Source organism: Xenopus laevis, chromosome 9_10L, assembly GCF_017654675.1.
Source record: "Xenopus laevis strain J_2021 chromosome 9_10L, Xenopus_laevis_v10.1, whole genome shotgun sequence".
Taxonomy (NCBI): domain Eukaryota; kingdom Metazoa; phylum Chordata; class Amphibia; order Anura; family Pipidae; genus Xenopus; species Xenopus laevis.
This window is the reverse complement of record NC_054387.1, coordinates 4,779,159-4,798,150: the sequence shown is the minus strand read 5'-3', so window position 1 is coordinate 4,798,150 and position 18,992 is coordinate 4,779,159. Positions and strand designations below refer to the sequence as shown.

Here is an 18,992-nt window from a genome sequence, read left to right as displayed (position 1 = left end):
GGTGTGAATGTGCCTCCTTCTGCCACCTAGGGAGTTGGGCTGCCACCTTTTCTCCTGATCCATTGCAACTGGTGTCAGGGGATGGCACAGAAATTAAGACCCAATACATTTAAAACCCTTTGATGAAAGTGAAAATGATTTGGTGATAGTTTCCCTTTAAAAGTGGCCTGTAAATCCCTGTTTTAGGATGTGCATGCTCTAATGTTTATTCTAATAGACAGGTGATAACTTTGTTTTGGACAAGCTATCTATCTGCTATCTATCTATCTATTTATCATCTATCTATCTATCTATTTATCATCTATCTATCTATCTATCTATTTATCATCTATCTCTCTCTCTCTCTCTCTCTCTCTCTCTCTCTCTCTCTCTCTCTCTCTCTCTCTCTCTCTCTCTCTTTCTCTCTCTCTCTATCTATCTATCTATCTATCAATAAATCAATCTATCTATCTATCTATCTATCTATCTGTCTGTCTGTCTATCTATCTATCTATCTATCTATCTATCTATTATCTATCTATCATCTTTCATCTATCTATCTATCTATCTATCTATCTATCTATCTATCTATCATCTTTCATCTATCTACTATCTATCTATCTATCTATCTATCTATCTATCTATCTATCTATCTATCTATCTATCTATCTATCTATCTATCTATTATCTATCTATCATCTTTCATCTATCTACTATCTATCTATCTATCTATCTATCTATCTATCTATCTATCTATCTATCTATCTATCTATCTGTCTATCTATCTATCTATCTATCTATCATCTATCATATTGTGGTATTCTTTGAGAATAAATTGCAGTGTATGATTGTTAAGATAAACTATAGGTCCCAGGTATGTGGTTAACCTACGTTAAGGCAGGATGGGGTTAACCCAGTAACACCCTCACCTCTCTCCTGGGGCTGTGAAGGTGCAGACAGGAGGATCAGACATAAAGGAGACAGGGTGAGAGATTGAGTAAGGGAGGGGGTGAGAGAAGGAGGAGACAGGCGTATGGGGAGCAGGCGAAGATAAAAAAAATTTCGGTCTATGTTTTTTGTTTTTCTATTTCAGTAAATAGGAGGCTGATTGTTGGTAGCATATTTTGTGAATGAGAAGTTGCCCCCTATAGAGTAAGTACTGTGGGTACGTGTCTGATTCCAAAAGGGGGGCCTCGTGCCCACTATGTAAAATCATCCTCATCTCTGAACATATCCGACTCTTTCTGTGTAATAATAAAACAGTCGCTTGTAGTTGATCCCAACTAAGATCCTTATTCCATTATTATTGGAGGCAAAACCAGCCTATTGGCTTTATTTCATGTTAATATGATTTTCTAGTAGACTTAAGGTATGAAGATCCAAATTACGGAAATATTCGTTATCCAGAAAGCCTCAGGTCCCGAGTATTCTGTATAACTGGTCCCATACCTATATTGCAGACTAGAAATGTCCTCATAACGTAAGGCTGGGTAAAGCATTTTCCTCTTCTAGTTACTGAAGCCAATGGTCAACTGACTAGTGATAATTATTGATATTTACATTTACACTGGGAAGTCTTGAACAATATCTGACCAATCAGGCCCGGGGCCCAACAGAAGCCTATCAAAAGAGCCATTCATTGGATGACCTCCTTTATGTTGTTCCATTTGTTCCCGACCAATCGGAAAATCAGGAAGCGAAGAAAAGTTGCAGGACTGAAGACCCAACGGAGATATTGGTTGGGGTTGTGCAGTCGAGATACATGCACAGGACTATAGCTGCCTTATTATGATGGAAACAACCTCCTCGGCTGGCCCAGTGAGGCAGAAGAGTGTGGCTCTATGCCAATAAGTGTATCTTACTGCCAAATAGTAAAGGCTCTCATTGCTTGCCAATAGGTGTGGCAGTCACTGAAAAATGTAACATGCCCACCCAATTAGTCAAAATTAAAGGATGTCTCTAAATAAGGGATAGTAGCTTGCAGTTACGCTGCCTCCAAGTTAGAGCTGCAACCTGCTTATGATCAAGGTTTCTTTAACCAAGTGACTGTTTAGAACCGGAGTAGATGGGGCACTTTCCAACTGCCATGATTTTTAGGAAATCCCACCAGTTGCAAACATTTGACATTGACCAAGGTTGAATCCTAGTTAAAGCAGCATCCAACTAATGAGCAATGGTTCCTCACAGTAAGATAGACTCCCTCAGCATTCCTGAGATTACCCCACGACCCCAGATTGTCACTGTCAACTCTTCGGTTGATGTGGTTGCCTAAAGATTAAAAAGGTGGGCTCTCAATGGATACGCTTCTGAACAAGTAATGCTTTCTAGAAATGAAGCTCTCCTTCAAGCTCCCTCCTAGTGAAACAACAAGCGTGTTCTCCTGAGAGGAACCCTTTCAGGTTCTACCCCTAGTTTGTTGGGTGTTGTTGTTCACAACATCACCCGGCAGGGCCTTTCACAACGTTTCTGCCCTCGCCTTGAAGAACCATTTTCACTCATTTGCCAATTGGCTGCCCAGTCAATATGTTTAGACTGTTGCTTCCCAATGAGGTTCATGATTGCAGGACCAGAACAAGATGTTAGAAGATCAGATGACTGCCAGTTCTGTGATGGGAGAAGGAACACACGGGACGTAACCTAGTTCTTTGAAGGGAGGATCAGTCCTACCAGGAGCCTAACCTTCTATTAGACAGGACTAATGGGACAGCACAACGGTCATTCTGACGGACTGGAACATCTTGTTCTACCATAATTACTGCAAATGATGTCACAAGACTTTTAGCCAAGTCATAGGCTAGGCGAATATCTCTGGCTTCTGATGTTTACCTTAAAGGCACACTGTCATCACCAAATGACCCTTATTTATTATTGAGTTTAAGGGGGTTGTCATTAAAATAAGGGGCTGCTTTTACATGACTACAGTGTAATTTTATGGAAAATGTTTTGTTTCTGGAATTTACTTTATGCCTCAAGAATATACAGGCACTTGATGTAGTTGCACAATAAAGATTATATGAATATCCAGTTACTCTTGTGCCTTTTAAAGTTTTTGTTTTACCTGGGCCTGAACCAACCCATTCTGATGTGACAAATAGGAGGGGTTTAGCATGGTGACATCATAAGAGGTGTGGAGGTTAGTGCATTTCCTTGGGAGGGTTAGGGTTTGTGTGACCCACCCAAGTCCACTCCTGAGACTATAGTTTTCAGCCTTAGCCCACTAAACCTATAGGTAAACCCATGGATCCTGCAGTTATTGGGCCAGTCAAAAAGGCCTTTATTTTGCCTGATTTGGCCACCCATTTGACAGACCAAATCAGGATGACCCAATCACATTGGTATTGCTCCAACTATCATATTACACAGGGGATCTTGGGCATAACAATTACGCCCCAAACTGCATCCTAGCCCGATGTGACAAAATAAATCACTATGCATATCCTAACAGACTCCCAAAAGACGATATGAACCCCAAAAATCTGTTAAACATTTTCCCAGTTCCTGGTTGGTTCTAATGGTTACAGAATCTTCTTAAAACCTAAAAAGCAGCCCCAAAACACAAGGTTGATGCACCTCCATATTCATTAGTCTTTGGGGTCCTTTTTGGGCATTTAGGCACCATGGTTTGGAGCTATTTAAAAATGCAGCACTTGAACTGCCCAAAACAGTCCCATGTGCCATTATCATCAGCACCAGTTATTAGTAGTAAAGAGGTCCATCTAATAGTTGGGCCAATGGTGTCATTATGTGGTCCCATCACACCATACCCTACTCTGTAGAAGAGATAGTGGTGGGCACTGGATTCCAGCTGTGGACCACATTGTCTCCTTTGTAGTCTTTTCAAGCATCTCTGCTCTCCAGGTCTATGTGGAGTAGATGAGTTAGGGCCACCACGAGAAGATGTTGATACAATAGTACAATTCATATGAAGGTGTGGAGCACTGTTATTTATCATTTATTAGATTTGGACATTATCAACAGATTTTACTGGAACTGAGCCCCCCCATTTTCCAAAATATTTGCACTTTAGGCAGGTGCATCTGATGCCTAAACCCAGTTTTGGTCCTGACAGCTAGTCTTTGAGTGTATCCTGATGATCTGATGTAAGAAGCACCCCAACAAATAACAATGAATACCAGTCGTGTCCTAGGCTACCCCCCATTGTCTGCATTTAGGAGGCATCAATGTCCTCTAGCGGGCAGCTTGGAATATTTTTTTCTGGAATTTTTCCTACACCGGTGTATAAATAGAATGGATTTTAGGCGTGTGGAGGAAACTCCCTTCAGTAAGACACGCAATATATTAACCCTATCACTCCCCTCTCACGAATTGCAGATATATTTTCTATATTGGATTGATTTTTCATTGGATGTTGGGGGATTTAACCTCAGCTGTGCATATTTACTAAGCTGCAGGGCTTTGCACAAACAACCCCAGATGCTCACAATGACCAATAGCATGGCTGCTTTCATTATTCTGCACTGGCTCGTTGAAAGCATGTTGCTGATTTGTTGCTATTGGTTACTGAACTAGGTCAAACTTTGTCTTTGTTTATGCATTACCTTCCTCTGCATTTCATGTTTTTCCATAACCATCCCTAGACATTGCAAGCCTTGGAGATAACAGCACATGGTGGGGAAGTGGTTGCAGCATTGGTGGGGGTGAAGGCAACTAAGAGAAAAAGGAATAAGGGGTTGGAGGAGTTGAGCCACAGAAGTTTATAGAAGAAGACTACTAAATGCATGGGTGAAGGCAACCCCCCACCCACCCAACAGTCTGGCCTTAAAGGAAAAAGTTGGCCTGTGCACCATTAGTTTGGTTCAAGCTGCCATTTAGGGTTCATATTCTGTAGACTCCCTGTATATGATTGAATGGTTGCACTGGTATACTTCTCACTAATATACAAAAGTCCACATTGCCACCCAACGGGGGGGATGTTCTCCATATTGGGAGCCTCAAGTAGACGCAATCATTGCTGCCAGGCTCAAAACGAACCTGAACATTATTTAGACAATTTAGAAAATTAGACAATTTATACAATGCTCCTATTATATATTTTAGCTAATCCACATATTGTAGGTAATCCATACGAAGCAGTTAGAGCCAAGCAAACTTGTAGATGGTGTCCCTGAACTGCAAGACTTGACTCGAATGGGTCTGTGATTTCCTTAAACACCACAGTGCTTCCCTAAACTCTTCTGTATACCTTCAGCAGGTAGTTCCTTAAAGACACACACCCCTATTTGCTTCCCTGTGCTGGGAAACTACCCGACAACAACTCCCCCACCTGTATTTCTTAACAAAACTGATCAGTATGTACAACAAAGTGACATCGCTGTCTTCCTATTGGATAAGAACCCCTTGTCTGATTTAGAATGACAGGATGTATTTCTAATTTATATGGCAATAATAAAAAAGGAGTTGCAAAGACTGAGTATATGGAGCAACAGTATTAGACATGGAGGTACCATGGGGCAAATTAGGAGTTACTATGGGGAGGGCTATATATACAGCAATGGGGGATTTATAAAGAGGTTTATATGGAGCAATAGGAGGAGTTATAGGGAGGGTTATATGGAGCAATAGGAGGAGTTATAGGGAGGGTTATATGGAGCAGTAGGAGGAGTTATAGGGAGGGTTATATGGAGCAATAGTTGGAGTTATATGGAGGGATATACGGCACAATAGCAGGAGTTATTGGAGTTATATGGAGCAATAGGAGGAGTTATAGGGAATGTTATATGGAGCAATAGGAAGAGATATAGCAAGTGATAGGAGATTTTATAGGAAGGGGGTTTACAAAGAAAAAAGGAGGAATTTCTAGAGGATGATTATAAGTATAGATACATGAGCCTATGAGTAAGTGCCCATTCAGGCACGAAATGCGTTAGGCTTATGTATGTTCTAATAAAGTCTTTCTAACGTTATAAATACTTGGGCTACTGCTTTACTAGTAGTGGGTCTCTTCTTATTTTGAATTCTCCTATTTACATGGAGGGTCTATGTTAGGTTTTTGTCCAGGTTCTTTTTTTACACAAAGAAATGAATGGAGATTTACATTTGATAATAAAACATGTTGATGATATAACATGTAAAATAACACACGAGACTGGGTAACTGGAGTAATATTTATAGCACTTGGTTTTATAGCAATGTGTGTATAATATAACGTTGAATAATTATGCGTTGGATGCAGCTCTGGATGACACATTGACATGATTTATATAGTTGTATAAACATCTTTTCACAGTTGTAATTCAGCGGTGGCCGGGCCCTCTGTTACAAATACAACATGGCACAAAAGGACTCATCCCAGACCTCCAGACAGTGTGAAGGCAAAACAAGGATCCTTAAAGTGCACACCTGGAATCCTGCGCCCAGACACATTCCCACCGATACATTCCTCCCCCAGAGACAAGACTCTGCCCATCTCCGAGCAGCGGCCGCTGATGGAACGGTTTTGAAGTGCTGACATCTAAAGGGACAGGTACATCGTGTTACCCTCTGATCTTCTCTAGTGCCGGCTGTCTAATCCCATGTATGTAACAAAAGAAGTTATTCATCACCCTAAAAGGGGCCCTCTGTTTTCCCTAGTCACAAAGGGGGGGAATTATCTCCAAACGTGTATTTGGTGCATCCATTGGGTTCCTCAAACTGCAGAATTGACTGTATGTAAGAAATTTTAAAATGAGCCCTGGTGACCATTTCTTTGGTGAGAAGGCAGGATTTCATATGATTGGGCAGTAATGTTAGCTTCTACTGCAAATTTTAATAGCCTATTATTGAATTTTTCCATTCAAAGCACTGAAAAATTAAATTGCATACATTAAATGGAATGGGTATACCACATAACAACAAGAATAATAATAATAATAATAATAATAATAATCATAACCAGGATATTTTCAAGCTGAATTAGAGTGTTCTGGGTCTGCATATGTATAAATAAAATAGTGGTAATGGAAAATATTATGCTTATTTAGATGCAAGGATGTAATCTGAGCTTATGTCTAGAGGTTTGAAGTTAAAAGAGGTACTATGACCCATGTGGCAGGGGCCTTTATCCTTGTTGGGTTAAGTAAACATATACATAAGGTAAGAGTACAAGTCCAGGATCTCTCTTAGGATCAGAAAACAAGTTGTCAAAATCCTGAAAAAGGTCCTAGCTTGAGGAGGTCCTAGCCTTAGAAGGTCCAAGCTTGAGAAGGTCCTAGCTTGAGCAAGTATAAGCTTGAGAAGGTCCTAGCTTGAGCAAGTCTAAGCCTGAGAATGTCCTAGCTTGAGAAGGTCTTAGCTTGGGCAAGTCCAAGATTGAAAATGTCACAGCTTTAGCAATTCCAAGCTTGAGAAAGTCCTAATTTGAGCAAGTCTAAGTTTAAGAAGGTCCTAGCTTGAGAAGATCCTAGCTTGAGCAAGTTTAAGTCTGAGAATGTCCTAGCTTGAGAAGGTCTTAGCTTGGGCAAGTCCAAGCTTGAAAATGTCATAGCTTTAGCAATTCCAAGCTTGAGAAAGTCCTAATTTGAGCAAGTCTGATCTTAAGAAGGTCCTAGCTTGAGAAGGTCCTAGCTTGAGCAAGTCTAAGCTTGAGAGGGTCCTAGCTTGAGCAAGTCCAAACTTGAGAATGTCCTAGCTTGAGCATGTCCTAGCTTAAGAAGGTACGAGCTTGAGAAATCATGATACCAAATAAATTAAGAATAAAATGTGCATGATCTGTATGTACACAAATAATTAAATATGTGTATACACCCGACATCAATCTTTTGAGGTAAAAAAAGGAAGAAGCCTATATTAGAGTTTAAAATAACATAATAGTCTGCAATTCATTAAACATAACATGAAAAAAAAAAAAAGCATTTATAATGGATTGAATATTTTCCATTGGGTATTACAGCTATTAAAAATAAAGGGGGGAAAATTAAATTAAGGCGTCATTTGCACATGTGGAAAGTTCATTCCTTCAAACAGAAGAAAGTCTTTGCAAGCGATCCAACGCATTAAAACAAGTGGTAAGTTAGAATGCACTTCTCCATGGGAGACGTAAATACTCAGTCTACATGGCCCTTGCTGGACGTCGGCACAAGATCCACCATTTCTAGAAACATCATCACATCATCGATTGTCTTGACATCGGGTCATGAGGATGATACCAAGGACTGAAACTGTTCAAGTAGTTACAGGAAAGTGGAGCAGATTTTACAGTTGAGGGAATATCCCATAATGAGGGCATGTTTGGAGAACATGGAGTCAATGAGGATGAGCTGGTTGGCTGGTCTTCGTCCTGCACACTGGGGCCTAGTTTTACTATCTTCTTGCATTTGGACCTCTTGTTCTGAAACCAGATTTTCACCTGTATAAAAGACAGCACGGGAAACCTATAACACCTTTCAATGAATTGTGAAGGACTTTTCTTAAAGAAAAACACTTAAAACATTTAAAATTTGGAATCAAAAGTGTTTTTAAGAAGCTGCCCTTTATCCTACACATCATGCAATCACTTTGTCTCCAATAAAGATGGTGTACCATGAGTAATATTTGAAAGAAATATCTGTGATCTGTGGGAAAGACTCTTTGCTGACCCCGAATGAGAAGGTCATCGTTGTATAGCTATACAGTGATCTGCTCCCTGTGAGAATAGTAATTCATTGTTACTGTACCTTTAAATAAGAAACTTCTGCTTAAAGCTATGTTACCCTTAGTAACAAACTGACCTAAACAAAAGCAGCAACTCTACGTGGGACCTTCTTGTCCTAGTTTGTATTTATTTACGGTTAGGGTTGTCATCTCACCCCTATTTTACAGTTGACTAGTAATGGCAAAGTTAGTGAAGTAGTAGACCAGTAGTAGTAGACCAATAGGGAAGATGTATAACAGATATGGTTTAGTGCTTGCAGCACCCAGCTGAGCAACTGTAACCTGTGGGGCAGAAACAATCTTCAATATACATCCAGCTACCATGTAAAGAAGATTCTTGTTCTGGATTTCCCTGGCCTGGACCTTCTTCCCTGGCCTGGACATTCTTCCCCTCATCCTGAGTGAAGTACCTCAAGGTACCAGTTTAAATGTGCATCAGGGGCCTAGCCAAAGAACCTGGATGCTTAAGTGAGGGGGTTTGTGTGTGGATGTGCAGTATTTTGGTATAAGTACGAGGCATAAGTTAAAGACTAGATAAATGGGAGAACAATAGAGTCATTTCAAAAGGTCTAGCTAGTATTGGAGGAGGTCAATGCAGCTAAGCTTGGGAAGAATTGCCAGTTGGGTTCAGATACTTGCAAGTTCCAAACAGTTGTTGCATCTATTTAACCTTTATGGCAGTGGTCCCCAAACTGTGGGGCTGCCCCACCTGTGGTGGCTTGAAGCAATGGAAAGGGGCTTCGTCTGAAGGTCAGTTAGGGTAAGATTTGGGTGAAATGTCTATCTGGTCTTCCAGATTTACTTGAAAGTCCATCTTGAAGGTCAATGTGGGTGAGATTTGGGGTGAAACCTTATTTGCTGTCATTGACATTGTTGGAACTGTTACTGAATGACTGATACTCTGACAATACACCATCAGGAACTTTAAATTCAAAGCACAATAATATATGACAATTACCGCAACATTAATACATGGGCTGGAACCTGGATCTTCACCCTATTCAGGCAGGTAAATTAGATGTAGCCAGAACCCTCTGCCCCTCACCTGTGTCTGTGTCAGTCCAAGCTGGGCCGCCAACTCTGCTCGCTCCGGCAGGGCCAAATACTGTGTCTGCTGGAACCTCTGATTTAGCGCCTGCAGCTGCAGACTGGAGTATATCGTCCGTGGTTTGCGAATTTTCTTGCCTTTGCCATTTATTCGGATCTCCCCATTTTCTATGACCGTAGATTTCTCCATCTCTGTAAACAAAGTTAGTGGAAACCAATGAGAACCGAAACTAGAGGTCGTGTGTATTCAGCCAGAAGATAATAGTTGCCTCTCAATAGGACTGCCAGAGTCCCATCAGGAAACGGTTTGCTTTATGAACATCATCTCATTCTGGTGTGTTTCTTAAATTCCACATAACTGGCTACTAGACTTTCAGCTTCACAAGTATGCCGCACCCCCTCATATGACTTACAGTATTTCCTTTTCACGCATGGATGGACACCTTCATCTTCTAACATATACAGGATGAACTTGATAAAGATTAGGTAGTGTTGGCGTTCTATGCTGAGAAGTATATGCCACAAAAGCTGTAACCTGTTTCTGAGGTATTATATACCAAGCAGCCCCTTAACTTACAGTTCCTGAGGTATTATATACCATTTAACATTTGCTTCCTGAGGTACTATACGCCAAGCAATCCTTTATCTAACAGTTTCTGAGGTATTATACACCAAGCAGACCCTTAACTTTTGGTTCCTGAGGTATTATACACCAAGCAATCCTTTAATTTATAGTTTCTAAGGTATTATACACCAAGCAATCCCATAACCCTTGGTTTCTGAGGTATTATACAGCAAGCAATCATTTAACTTACAGTTTCTGAGGTATTATTTACCAAACAGCGCCTTAACTTTTGGTTCTTGAGGTATTATATACCAAGCAATCCTTTAACGTACAGTTCCTGAGGTGTTACAAAATAAGCAGCCCATTAACTTATGGTTCCTGAGGTATTATACACCAAGCAGCCTGTTAACTTACAGTTCCTGAAATATTAAACACCAAGCAGCCCCTTAACTTACAGTTCCAGAGGTATTACACAACAAGCAGCCTGTTAACTTATGGTTCCTGAGGTGTTACACAACAAGCAGTAGCTTAAATTATGGTTCCTGAGGTATTATACACCAAGAAATCCTTTAACTAACAGTTTCTGAGGTATTATACACCAAGAAATCCTTTAACTTACAGTTTCTGAGGTATTATACACCAAGAAATCCTTTAACTTACAGTTTCTGAGGTATTATATACCAAGAAATCCTTTAACTTACAGTTTCTGAGGTATTATACACCAAGAAACCCTTTAAGTTACAGTTTCTGAGGTATTATACACCAAGAAACCCTTTAAGTTACAGTTTCTGAGGTATTACACACCAAGAAACCCTTTAAGTTACAGTTTCTGAGGTATTATACACCAAGAAACCCTTTAAGTTACAGTTTCTGAGGTATTACACACCAAGAAACCCTTTAAGTTACAGTTTCTGAGGTATTATACACCAAGAAACCCTTTAAGTTACAGTTTCTGAGGTATTACACACCAAGAAACCCTTTAAGTTACAGTTTCTGAGGTATTACACACCAAGCAGACCCTTAATTTACAGTTTCTGAAGTATTACACACCAAGCAGCCCCTGAATTTACTCTTTCAACACCATGGAACCTTCCATTCATGACATTGCACTGAAGCAGTTGCCAGTTGCTGATTTATTGTGTTCCTCGTGCCTTAAACCCTAAAGTTCCCAGGTCATTACACTCCAAAGTAACTCCAGCCACGCCTCAGCTCTGCATCTGGGGGAGGGTTACTGTGTATTACTTCTGCTTCATGTTTCCTGACGAACCAACTCACGGATTTAGAAAACAAAACTTTCCTTTACGACTTTAAATTGAAGTTTCTCTTTTAATAATAATATGAATTTGAACTTTTTCTCTGAATCATTTTGACTCCTCGGGGACAACTTACTTCATGGGCAAGTACAGGTATAGGACCTGGGGGTTTTCTGAATAAGGGATTTTTCCATCATTTGGATCTTCATACCTTAAGTCTACTGGAAAATCATATAAACATTAAATAAACCCAAAAGGATTGCTTTGCTACCAGTAACGGCAGAAAACAAGTGAAAACATTTAATTATTTGATTAAAATGGAGTCTACGGCAGACGACCGTCCAGAAATTTGGATCCTTTTGGATATTGGGTTTCTGCATAATGGATCCCATATTGAAATGCTACTGCACAATGAATCTAAACCCAACAGCATAAAGAAAATCAATGTATACTCCATAGTCCATGGGGATGTCCTGATCGGGGGGAACAGTGAAGAGTTGAACTGGTGGCTGTAGTAGTAGAGGAGATGGCTTGGAAGTCAGAAATGGAATAGAGTCACAGGCTTTACATCACCCAGAACAAGTCAACAAAACAGTTGACTGATGACCAACATTGATGAGAAGAACTTTGCGACAGACGACTACACAACTGAGAAAACAGAGGCCTCTGTAAATAGAGTATGTGGGCAGCAGCCACCCTCAGGTTTCAGGTTATAAAGGCCGAGGCCCTCCATAAACCAGACAAAAAGCCACCTTTTCATTTTAATGCTCTATATTTTTCGGAAATTCATTTGTACAAGGATAAAACGTCTTTATTGCTGTAAGGTAAAGAGAATAAGAACCCTCAAGTGAAGGAGTGCAGACAAACAACCCTATGTGAGGATACAGAAGCTGGTATCCCATGATCCTTAAATAACCCTGCCCAGATAATCTGCCCTTGGAGTTCCCCCACCAACACCACCCAGTCAGGTGTGCTCCAAGAAAAACATAATGTATATCAATCACATGCCAGGCCTCCAGGGAAACTCTGGTTCAGTGCCAATGTGTAGATAACTCCAGCCGAGACTGTCATCTGACAGTTTAATTTATTAGGCCAGCACGTCTGCAAGATGATGAAGGTTTCCACACATGGGTTGACTTTCAAGATGTTGTACAAATTAACCACGCACTTGGGTGGCCAAATTACATCGATCTTATGGATCAGGTTACGAGCTGATGGTTGGATCATGCATTTGGTGTTGGAACTTGCAGTTGCTGGTGTGGCTGGGCGCGAAACCCATAAATACTGGGTCTTTGTTGGGCTGGATTTTCCATTCTGACCAATTAACCTACAGCAGTTTGGTCAGATAAACCCCTTGTTGGGGCAGTTATGCTCCAAATCCAGGATTTGACTGAAACCAAGATTGATACTTGGTCTTGAGGTGAAGTATCTAGTCAAAGTAAGTCTAAAGGAACTGGACTCTTCTGAGTTTTCTTGAAAACGTTTCGCCCCTCATCCAAGCGGCTTCTTTAGTAACGGTTGAACTGAAGAAGTCGTTCGGATATGTGGTGAAATGTTTTTAAGAAATTCCAGTTGCTTTAGACTTAATACTGCACATCAGGGCCTGGATGAATGAAAACCTTCATAGGCTTGGTTTTGAGCCAAATCCAATCAGATTAAGATTTGGTTTGCCGGTCCCTTACTATTTGTGACACTTTAATGGCATTGTCTCTCTCCTTTTTCCCAATAGCTGGGGCTCTTGCACTGGTGCACAGCAAATTATTACTGGAATGTAAGGCTTTCTATGTATAACCACCTATGGATCCAACCCTACTGTGACTTGTCTTCACTCACTCAGTCCCACCACCCCGACTAGTGTATGGGGTGTACCTGGTGCAAGCTCTAGACACACAACTAACCTTCTACCTGAGGGGAATCCAAGATACTACTCCCTGTACTTTAATATATCTTGCAGGACTGTTCCTCCACCCCTTTACTCAGTAGAGGACTTCATTCTAAGCAGCAGAAAGTTGAGATCCCCATTATTAGTTTTCTAATGGATTAAATGCTGTAGCATCAACCCACGATCTGGAGACTTTCTTTAGGAATGTACAGGGCACGAAAATAATGCACTGGGATTTTCTGGGGAAGGGTTTCATCTGCCAAACTAATGAGGAATGCCTACGGGGCAAACACCTGGGGAGGAGGTGACAAACATGCACATTCCCTGGCCAATATCTAGCAATGGAAATATCAGACCCATTATTTATGTATAGATATACATATATCTTGTGTATGGAACAGGTTCTCCCATGGAAACATAGTCTCATTGTTATTATATTACAGTGATTCCAACCCATTCCATAAGCAACATTATTCCAATGGCAACCATCACTTCTCCCATTGGCCGTCACCTGCTCCAGCTCCACCTCCCTGAATGTAAAGATGTCCAGGCATCTACAGGGTTGGGTAAGGGTGCTGGGAGTTGTAGGAATTGTAGGGTGACATTACTGACGCGGTTGCTAGGACCCCGACAAACATTAGGACTTTACAGTGAGAAACTGTCAGGTGTAATTATACGCTTCAGGTGCTAAAATGCCGCCGTAGCATTGGGTCGCCATAGTTACAGAGAAACCTGTATGGCCAGTCTCATGAGAGCTGAACTGACTGACGGGAAGCTCTTTCTGTCCTTTGGGCGATCAGGTGCCTTTCATTCATCCTGAGGGGGGATACAATTTATTTAGTGACAGTTTTATGGCTCCCTGTTAATATTCTGGGCGCCAGGGTGTGAAAAGAAGGCGGCCCTGGGAATAGACGCACTGACAGTTAGAGGCCTACCTGTCACCTTCTAGTTTAATAGTAGCAGGGTGAGGACTTTATGATGTGTGGCCCCTTTAACTGGGTAAACTCATATCTACCAACCTGGAGGTGATGTCTATACCTTGGGCAGAACTCCAGGTACTGGTAAAAATGAAAATAAATGAGAAAAATGATCGTTACAGGGGCATGGCATTGGTTGAATGCAGAAAGAAGAATCCCCTTATGTTGAATTAAAACTAATTCCTGTGCATCCGATATGTCTATACAGGGCCGGACTGGGCTGGCGGGACACTGGGGGAAAAAACCCCGGCCCTCCTGCCAGACCTGCTCCCCCACAAAAACTGCATGGGAATTGGAGGTCAGAAGGGGGCCCCGGGGACTGCCAGGAGGGCCCTTCCTTTTGCAGCCCTGGTGGGCCCCCAAGGCTCCAGTTCAACCCTGTGTCTATACATTGTGACCTCTTACACCCAATCATCCACAACAGGGGGGTACATTATTTTTTATATATATATATATATATATATATATATATATTTATTTTTTTTATAGCATATTTATTTCTTCCAAGATATAGAGCAGATAGGGGACCTGTTATCCAGAATGCTCGGGACCGGCGGTTTTCCAGATAAGGGATTCATCCGCCATTAGGATCTCCATACCTTAAGTCTACTAAAAAAATAATTTATATATTTTTTTTTAAAACCAATTGGATTGCTTTGCCTCTTGTGAGGTTTAGTGTTTTGTTATTACAGAGAAAGAGGAAATTTTTCCTGCAATTTGGAGCTTTCTGAATAATGGGTCTCCAGATCGCATACTTGTATTATATTCAATAAAATAATGCTGTTCTTCATTAAACCGTTGCTATCTATCGACCTTCTGTCTGTCTGGCAATTTAAATGTAAAATGAGGGAAATGTATTAGATCCTATATATATATATATATATATATATATATATATATATATATATATATATATATATATATATATATATATATACAGTATATACAGACAATACAAGAGGTCCTCTGCACATTATATATATATATATAATATATATATATATATATATATATATATATATATATAATATATATATATAGGATCTGTTATTTGTTAACCCATTATCCAGAAAATTACGGGAAGACCATCTCCAATAGATTCCATTTTAATGAAATGTAATTTTTAAAAAGGATTTCCTTTTTCTTTGTAATAATAAAACAGTACCATTCACAGGTAAAGGATCCCTTATCCAGAAACCCGTTATCCAGAAAGATCCGAATTAGATGCCATTTTATCCAAATAAACCACATTTTTAAAAAGTGTTTCCTTTTTCTGTGTAATAATAAAACAGTCGCTTGTACTTGATCCCAACTAAGATATAATTAATCCTTATTGGAGGCAAAACCAGCCTATTGGCTTTATTTCATGTTTAGATGATTTTCTAGTAGACTTAAGGTATGAAGATCCAAATTACTTATCTGGAATACCCCAGGTCCCGGGCATTCTGGATACCAGGTCTCATACCTATATATATATATATATATATATATATATATATATATATATATATATATATATATATATATATATATATATATGTGTGTGATTTTAATATAGAGAAAATGGCTTTTTATTTTAAGTATCATGCAAGTTGCAGTTGTAAACACTGAATTATAATGGGGTTTATAGTTCAGCCTCAGAATCACATTAAGCACGGCACATAATCATTGGCCGGATATATTTCGGCATCATTATTAATAATGCTCAGCGTCGAGCAACATCACATACCCCCCCATCCAAAAAAAGAAATGACATAAATATATGACAGTTGCAAGGGTTACACCTATATTACAGCCAATAAGTGGATTTGCTACAGCTGCTCGTTACATAAATCATTTTAATTACCTTCATTAGGTAACAAATGTATTTCATTCTGCGCTCAATAAAATATCATTCATTTAGCTGCCCCCTCGGCGTCTATTTAGCATCTTCCTTTGGTCCGTTATTATTTCTTTCTTTTCCAATTATGTTTTTTGCCATTTTCAAAGTGAACAGTTTGAGGTCCATAATTATTTTATATATATTTATATATATTAGGCAGAGATTTGTTTTGAAAAAATTCAATCGCAGCACATTTTCTGGAGTTTTTTTTTGCTTAAGTATCAGGCATTACACACAAATCCAAATGATTCTTTATTTAGTATATAAAGAAGACCCAAATGCATGGATCAAAAGAAAAATGCAGACAGTTGAAATTTTAAATGTATTTATTTACTATGAGTTTTCCTTTTTTATCTTTTGAAAGATAATATATGAATTGAATAATTCTTAAAGAAATTAATTCAATTTATATATATATAATAATAAAGAAAGAAAGATATAAAGATAGATAGATAGATAGATAGATAGATAGATAGATAGATAGATAGATAGATATAGATAGATTATAGAAAGAAAGAAAGAAAGAAAGAAAGATAGATAGATAGATAGATAGATAGATAGATAGATAGATAGATAGATAGATAGATAGATTGATAGATTGATAGATAGATAGATATATAGATAGAAAGAAAGAAAGATATAAAGATAGATAGATAGATAGATAGATAGATAGATAGATAGATAGATAGATAGATAGATAGATAGATAGATAGATAGATAGATAGATAGATAGATAGATAGATAGATAGATAGATAGATATAGATAGATAGATAGATAGATAGATAGATAGATAGATAGATAGAAAGAAAGAAAGATATAAAGATAGATAGATAGATAGATAGATAGATAGATAGATAGATAGATATAGATAGATAGATAGATAGATAGATAGATAGATAGAAAGAAAGAAAGATTAAAGATAGATAGATAGATAGATAGATAGATAGATAGATAGATAGATAGATATAGATAGATAGATAGATAGATAGATAGATAGATAGATAGATAGAAAGAAAGAAAGATTAAAGATAGATAGATAGATAGATAGATATATAGATAGATAGATAGATAGATAGATAGATAGATAGATAGATAGATATAGATAGATAATAGAAAGAAAGAAAGATATAAAGATAAATAGATAGATAGATAGATAGATAGATGATAGATAGATAGATAGATAGATATAGATAGATTATAGAAAGAAAGAAAGAAAGAAAGATAGATAGATAGATAGATAGATAGATAGATAGATAGATAGATTGATAGATAGATAGATAGATAGATAGAAAGAAAGAAAGATATAAAGATAGATAGATGATAGATAGATAGATAGATAGATAGATAGATAGATAGATAGATAGAAAGAAAGATATAAAGATAGATAGATAGATAGATAGAAAGAAAGAAAGAAAGAAAGAAAGATAGATAGAAAGATACATAGATAGATAGATAGATAGAAAGAAAGAAAGATAGATAGATAGATAGATAGATAGATAGATAGATAGAGAGATAAATCTATATAACAATATAAACTTTGTTTCTCTGTCACTTCCTTATAAAGCTTCTCTTATCTTTCCAGTTCTACAACTTGGTTTAAAAGGGACTTTTCCCCCCGTATACCCATAATTATAGAGCACAAACACAGATCCCTGAGTATCACTGAAACAAACTACTTGGTAAATGTGTTTATATTGAGTTTATAAAATGCAATTACAAAACCCGTCATGATATTCCAGCCCAGAGCTGCTGTGAGTGTTTCTATAGAAGGTGTTTAGTGAAGAGTAACAGTCGGACTTTGTTGGGGACTTTGTGTATCATTCTAAAAGAATTCTGTCCGGTGTTTGGCACAAGGCGTCTGTCAGATGTGTGTAAGATGCTGAGCAGACAGAAGTGAAAGGACTGAATGTAGGGCATTTACATACCTTGGTCTTCATGGAGCCGGGCACTAGGGCCAATGGTGCTGGAGTACTGCTGGTAATTCAGGTAGGAACTGCCATTATGGTGCTGCTGCTGCTGGTGGTGGCTGGAAGGGGCATAAGGGAATGCCAAAGTCCTACCTCCGAAACTGGAGGCTCCAGGAGAGAAGAGACCTTCATGAGCACTTGGAAGAAAGCCATGTAGTGGGTAATGTCCATGTGCCAAGACTGGAGAGTGTTGGGACTGAGGGGAAGATGTAGGTCCATGGCTGAACTCCAGGAACACAGACTTGGATGGGTCCAGCAGGGTATCAGCTATTGAGGTCATCTCTTTCAATTGTCAGTCTGGCCAACATTAAGCAATTCTTCTGAACCATCTCCTGCCCTCCTGCTCCATAAATCTCCCAGATTAGCTTCTGACTGCCGCCACTTCACTAGTACTACTATTCCCTAGTACTACTATTCCCTAGTACTACTATTCCCTAGTACTACTATTCCCTAGTACTACTATTCCCTAGTACTACTATTCCCTAGTACTACTATTCCCTAGCACTGCGGCTCTAGCAGCTCCTCACGTTACACAGATCCTGCCCCAGCCCTGTCCTCTGATGTCACACAGATTCTTCCCCAGGGAAGCCCTTATTATATAATTACCTCTTGGTGCAGGCAGCTGTTTGAATGAGAACTGCTCACAACTTGGACTATTCTGCAGGTTGGAACATGATCCTGTCTGATCAAAAGCACAAGGCTGACATGTGGAGGAAGGACAATGTACTATGCAAAACACACACACACAAACACTATATGTGTATTTATATATGTATGTATTTATGTATGTACAGTATGTGTGCGTGCTTCT

General features: G+C 39.1%; 1 protein-coding gene across 1 annotated transcript; it reads right to left on the bottom strand.

Annotated features, from left to right (window-relative positions):
- Positions 1-5,890: 5,890 nt before the first annotated feature.
- dlx4.L (distal-less homeobox 4 L homeolog) lies at positions 5,891-18,723 on the bottom strand. The gene is made up of 3 exons (XM_018234802.2): positions 18,140-18,723; positions 9,653-9,846; positions 5,891-8,323 (listed from the first exon to the last, which is right to left on the bottom strand). Exons 1-3 carry the CDS (start codon positions 18,459-18,461, stop codon positions 8,081-8,083), a joined length of 759 nt encoding a protein of 252 aa, XP_018090291.1. The 5' UTR covers positions 18,462-18,723; the 3' UTR covers positions 5,891-8,080.
- Between the last annotated feature and the right edge of the window lie 269 nt (positions 18,724-18,992).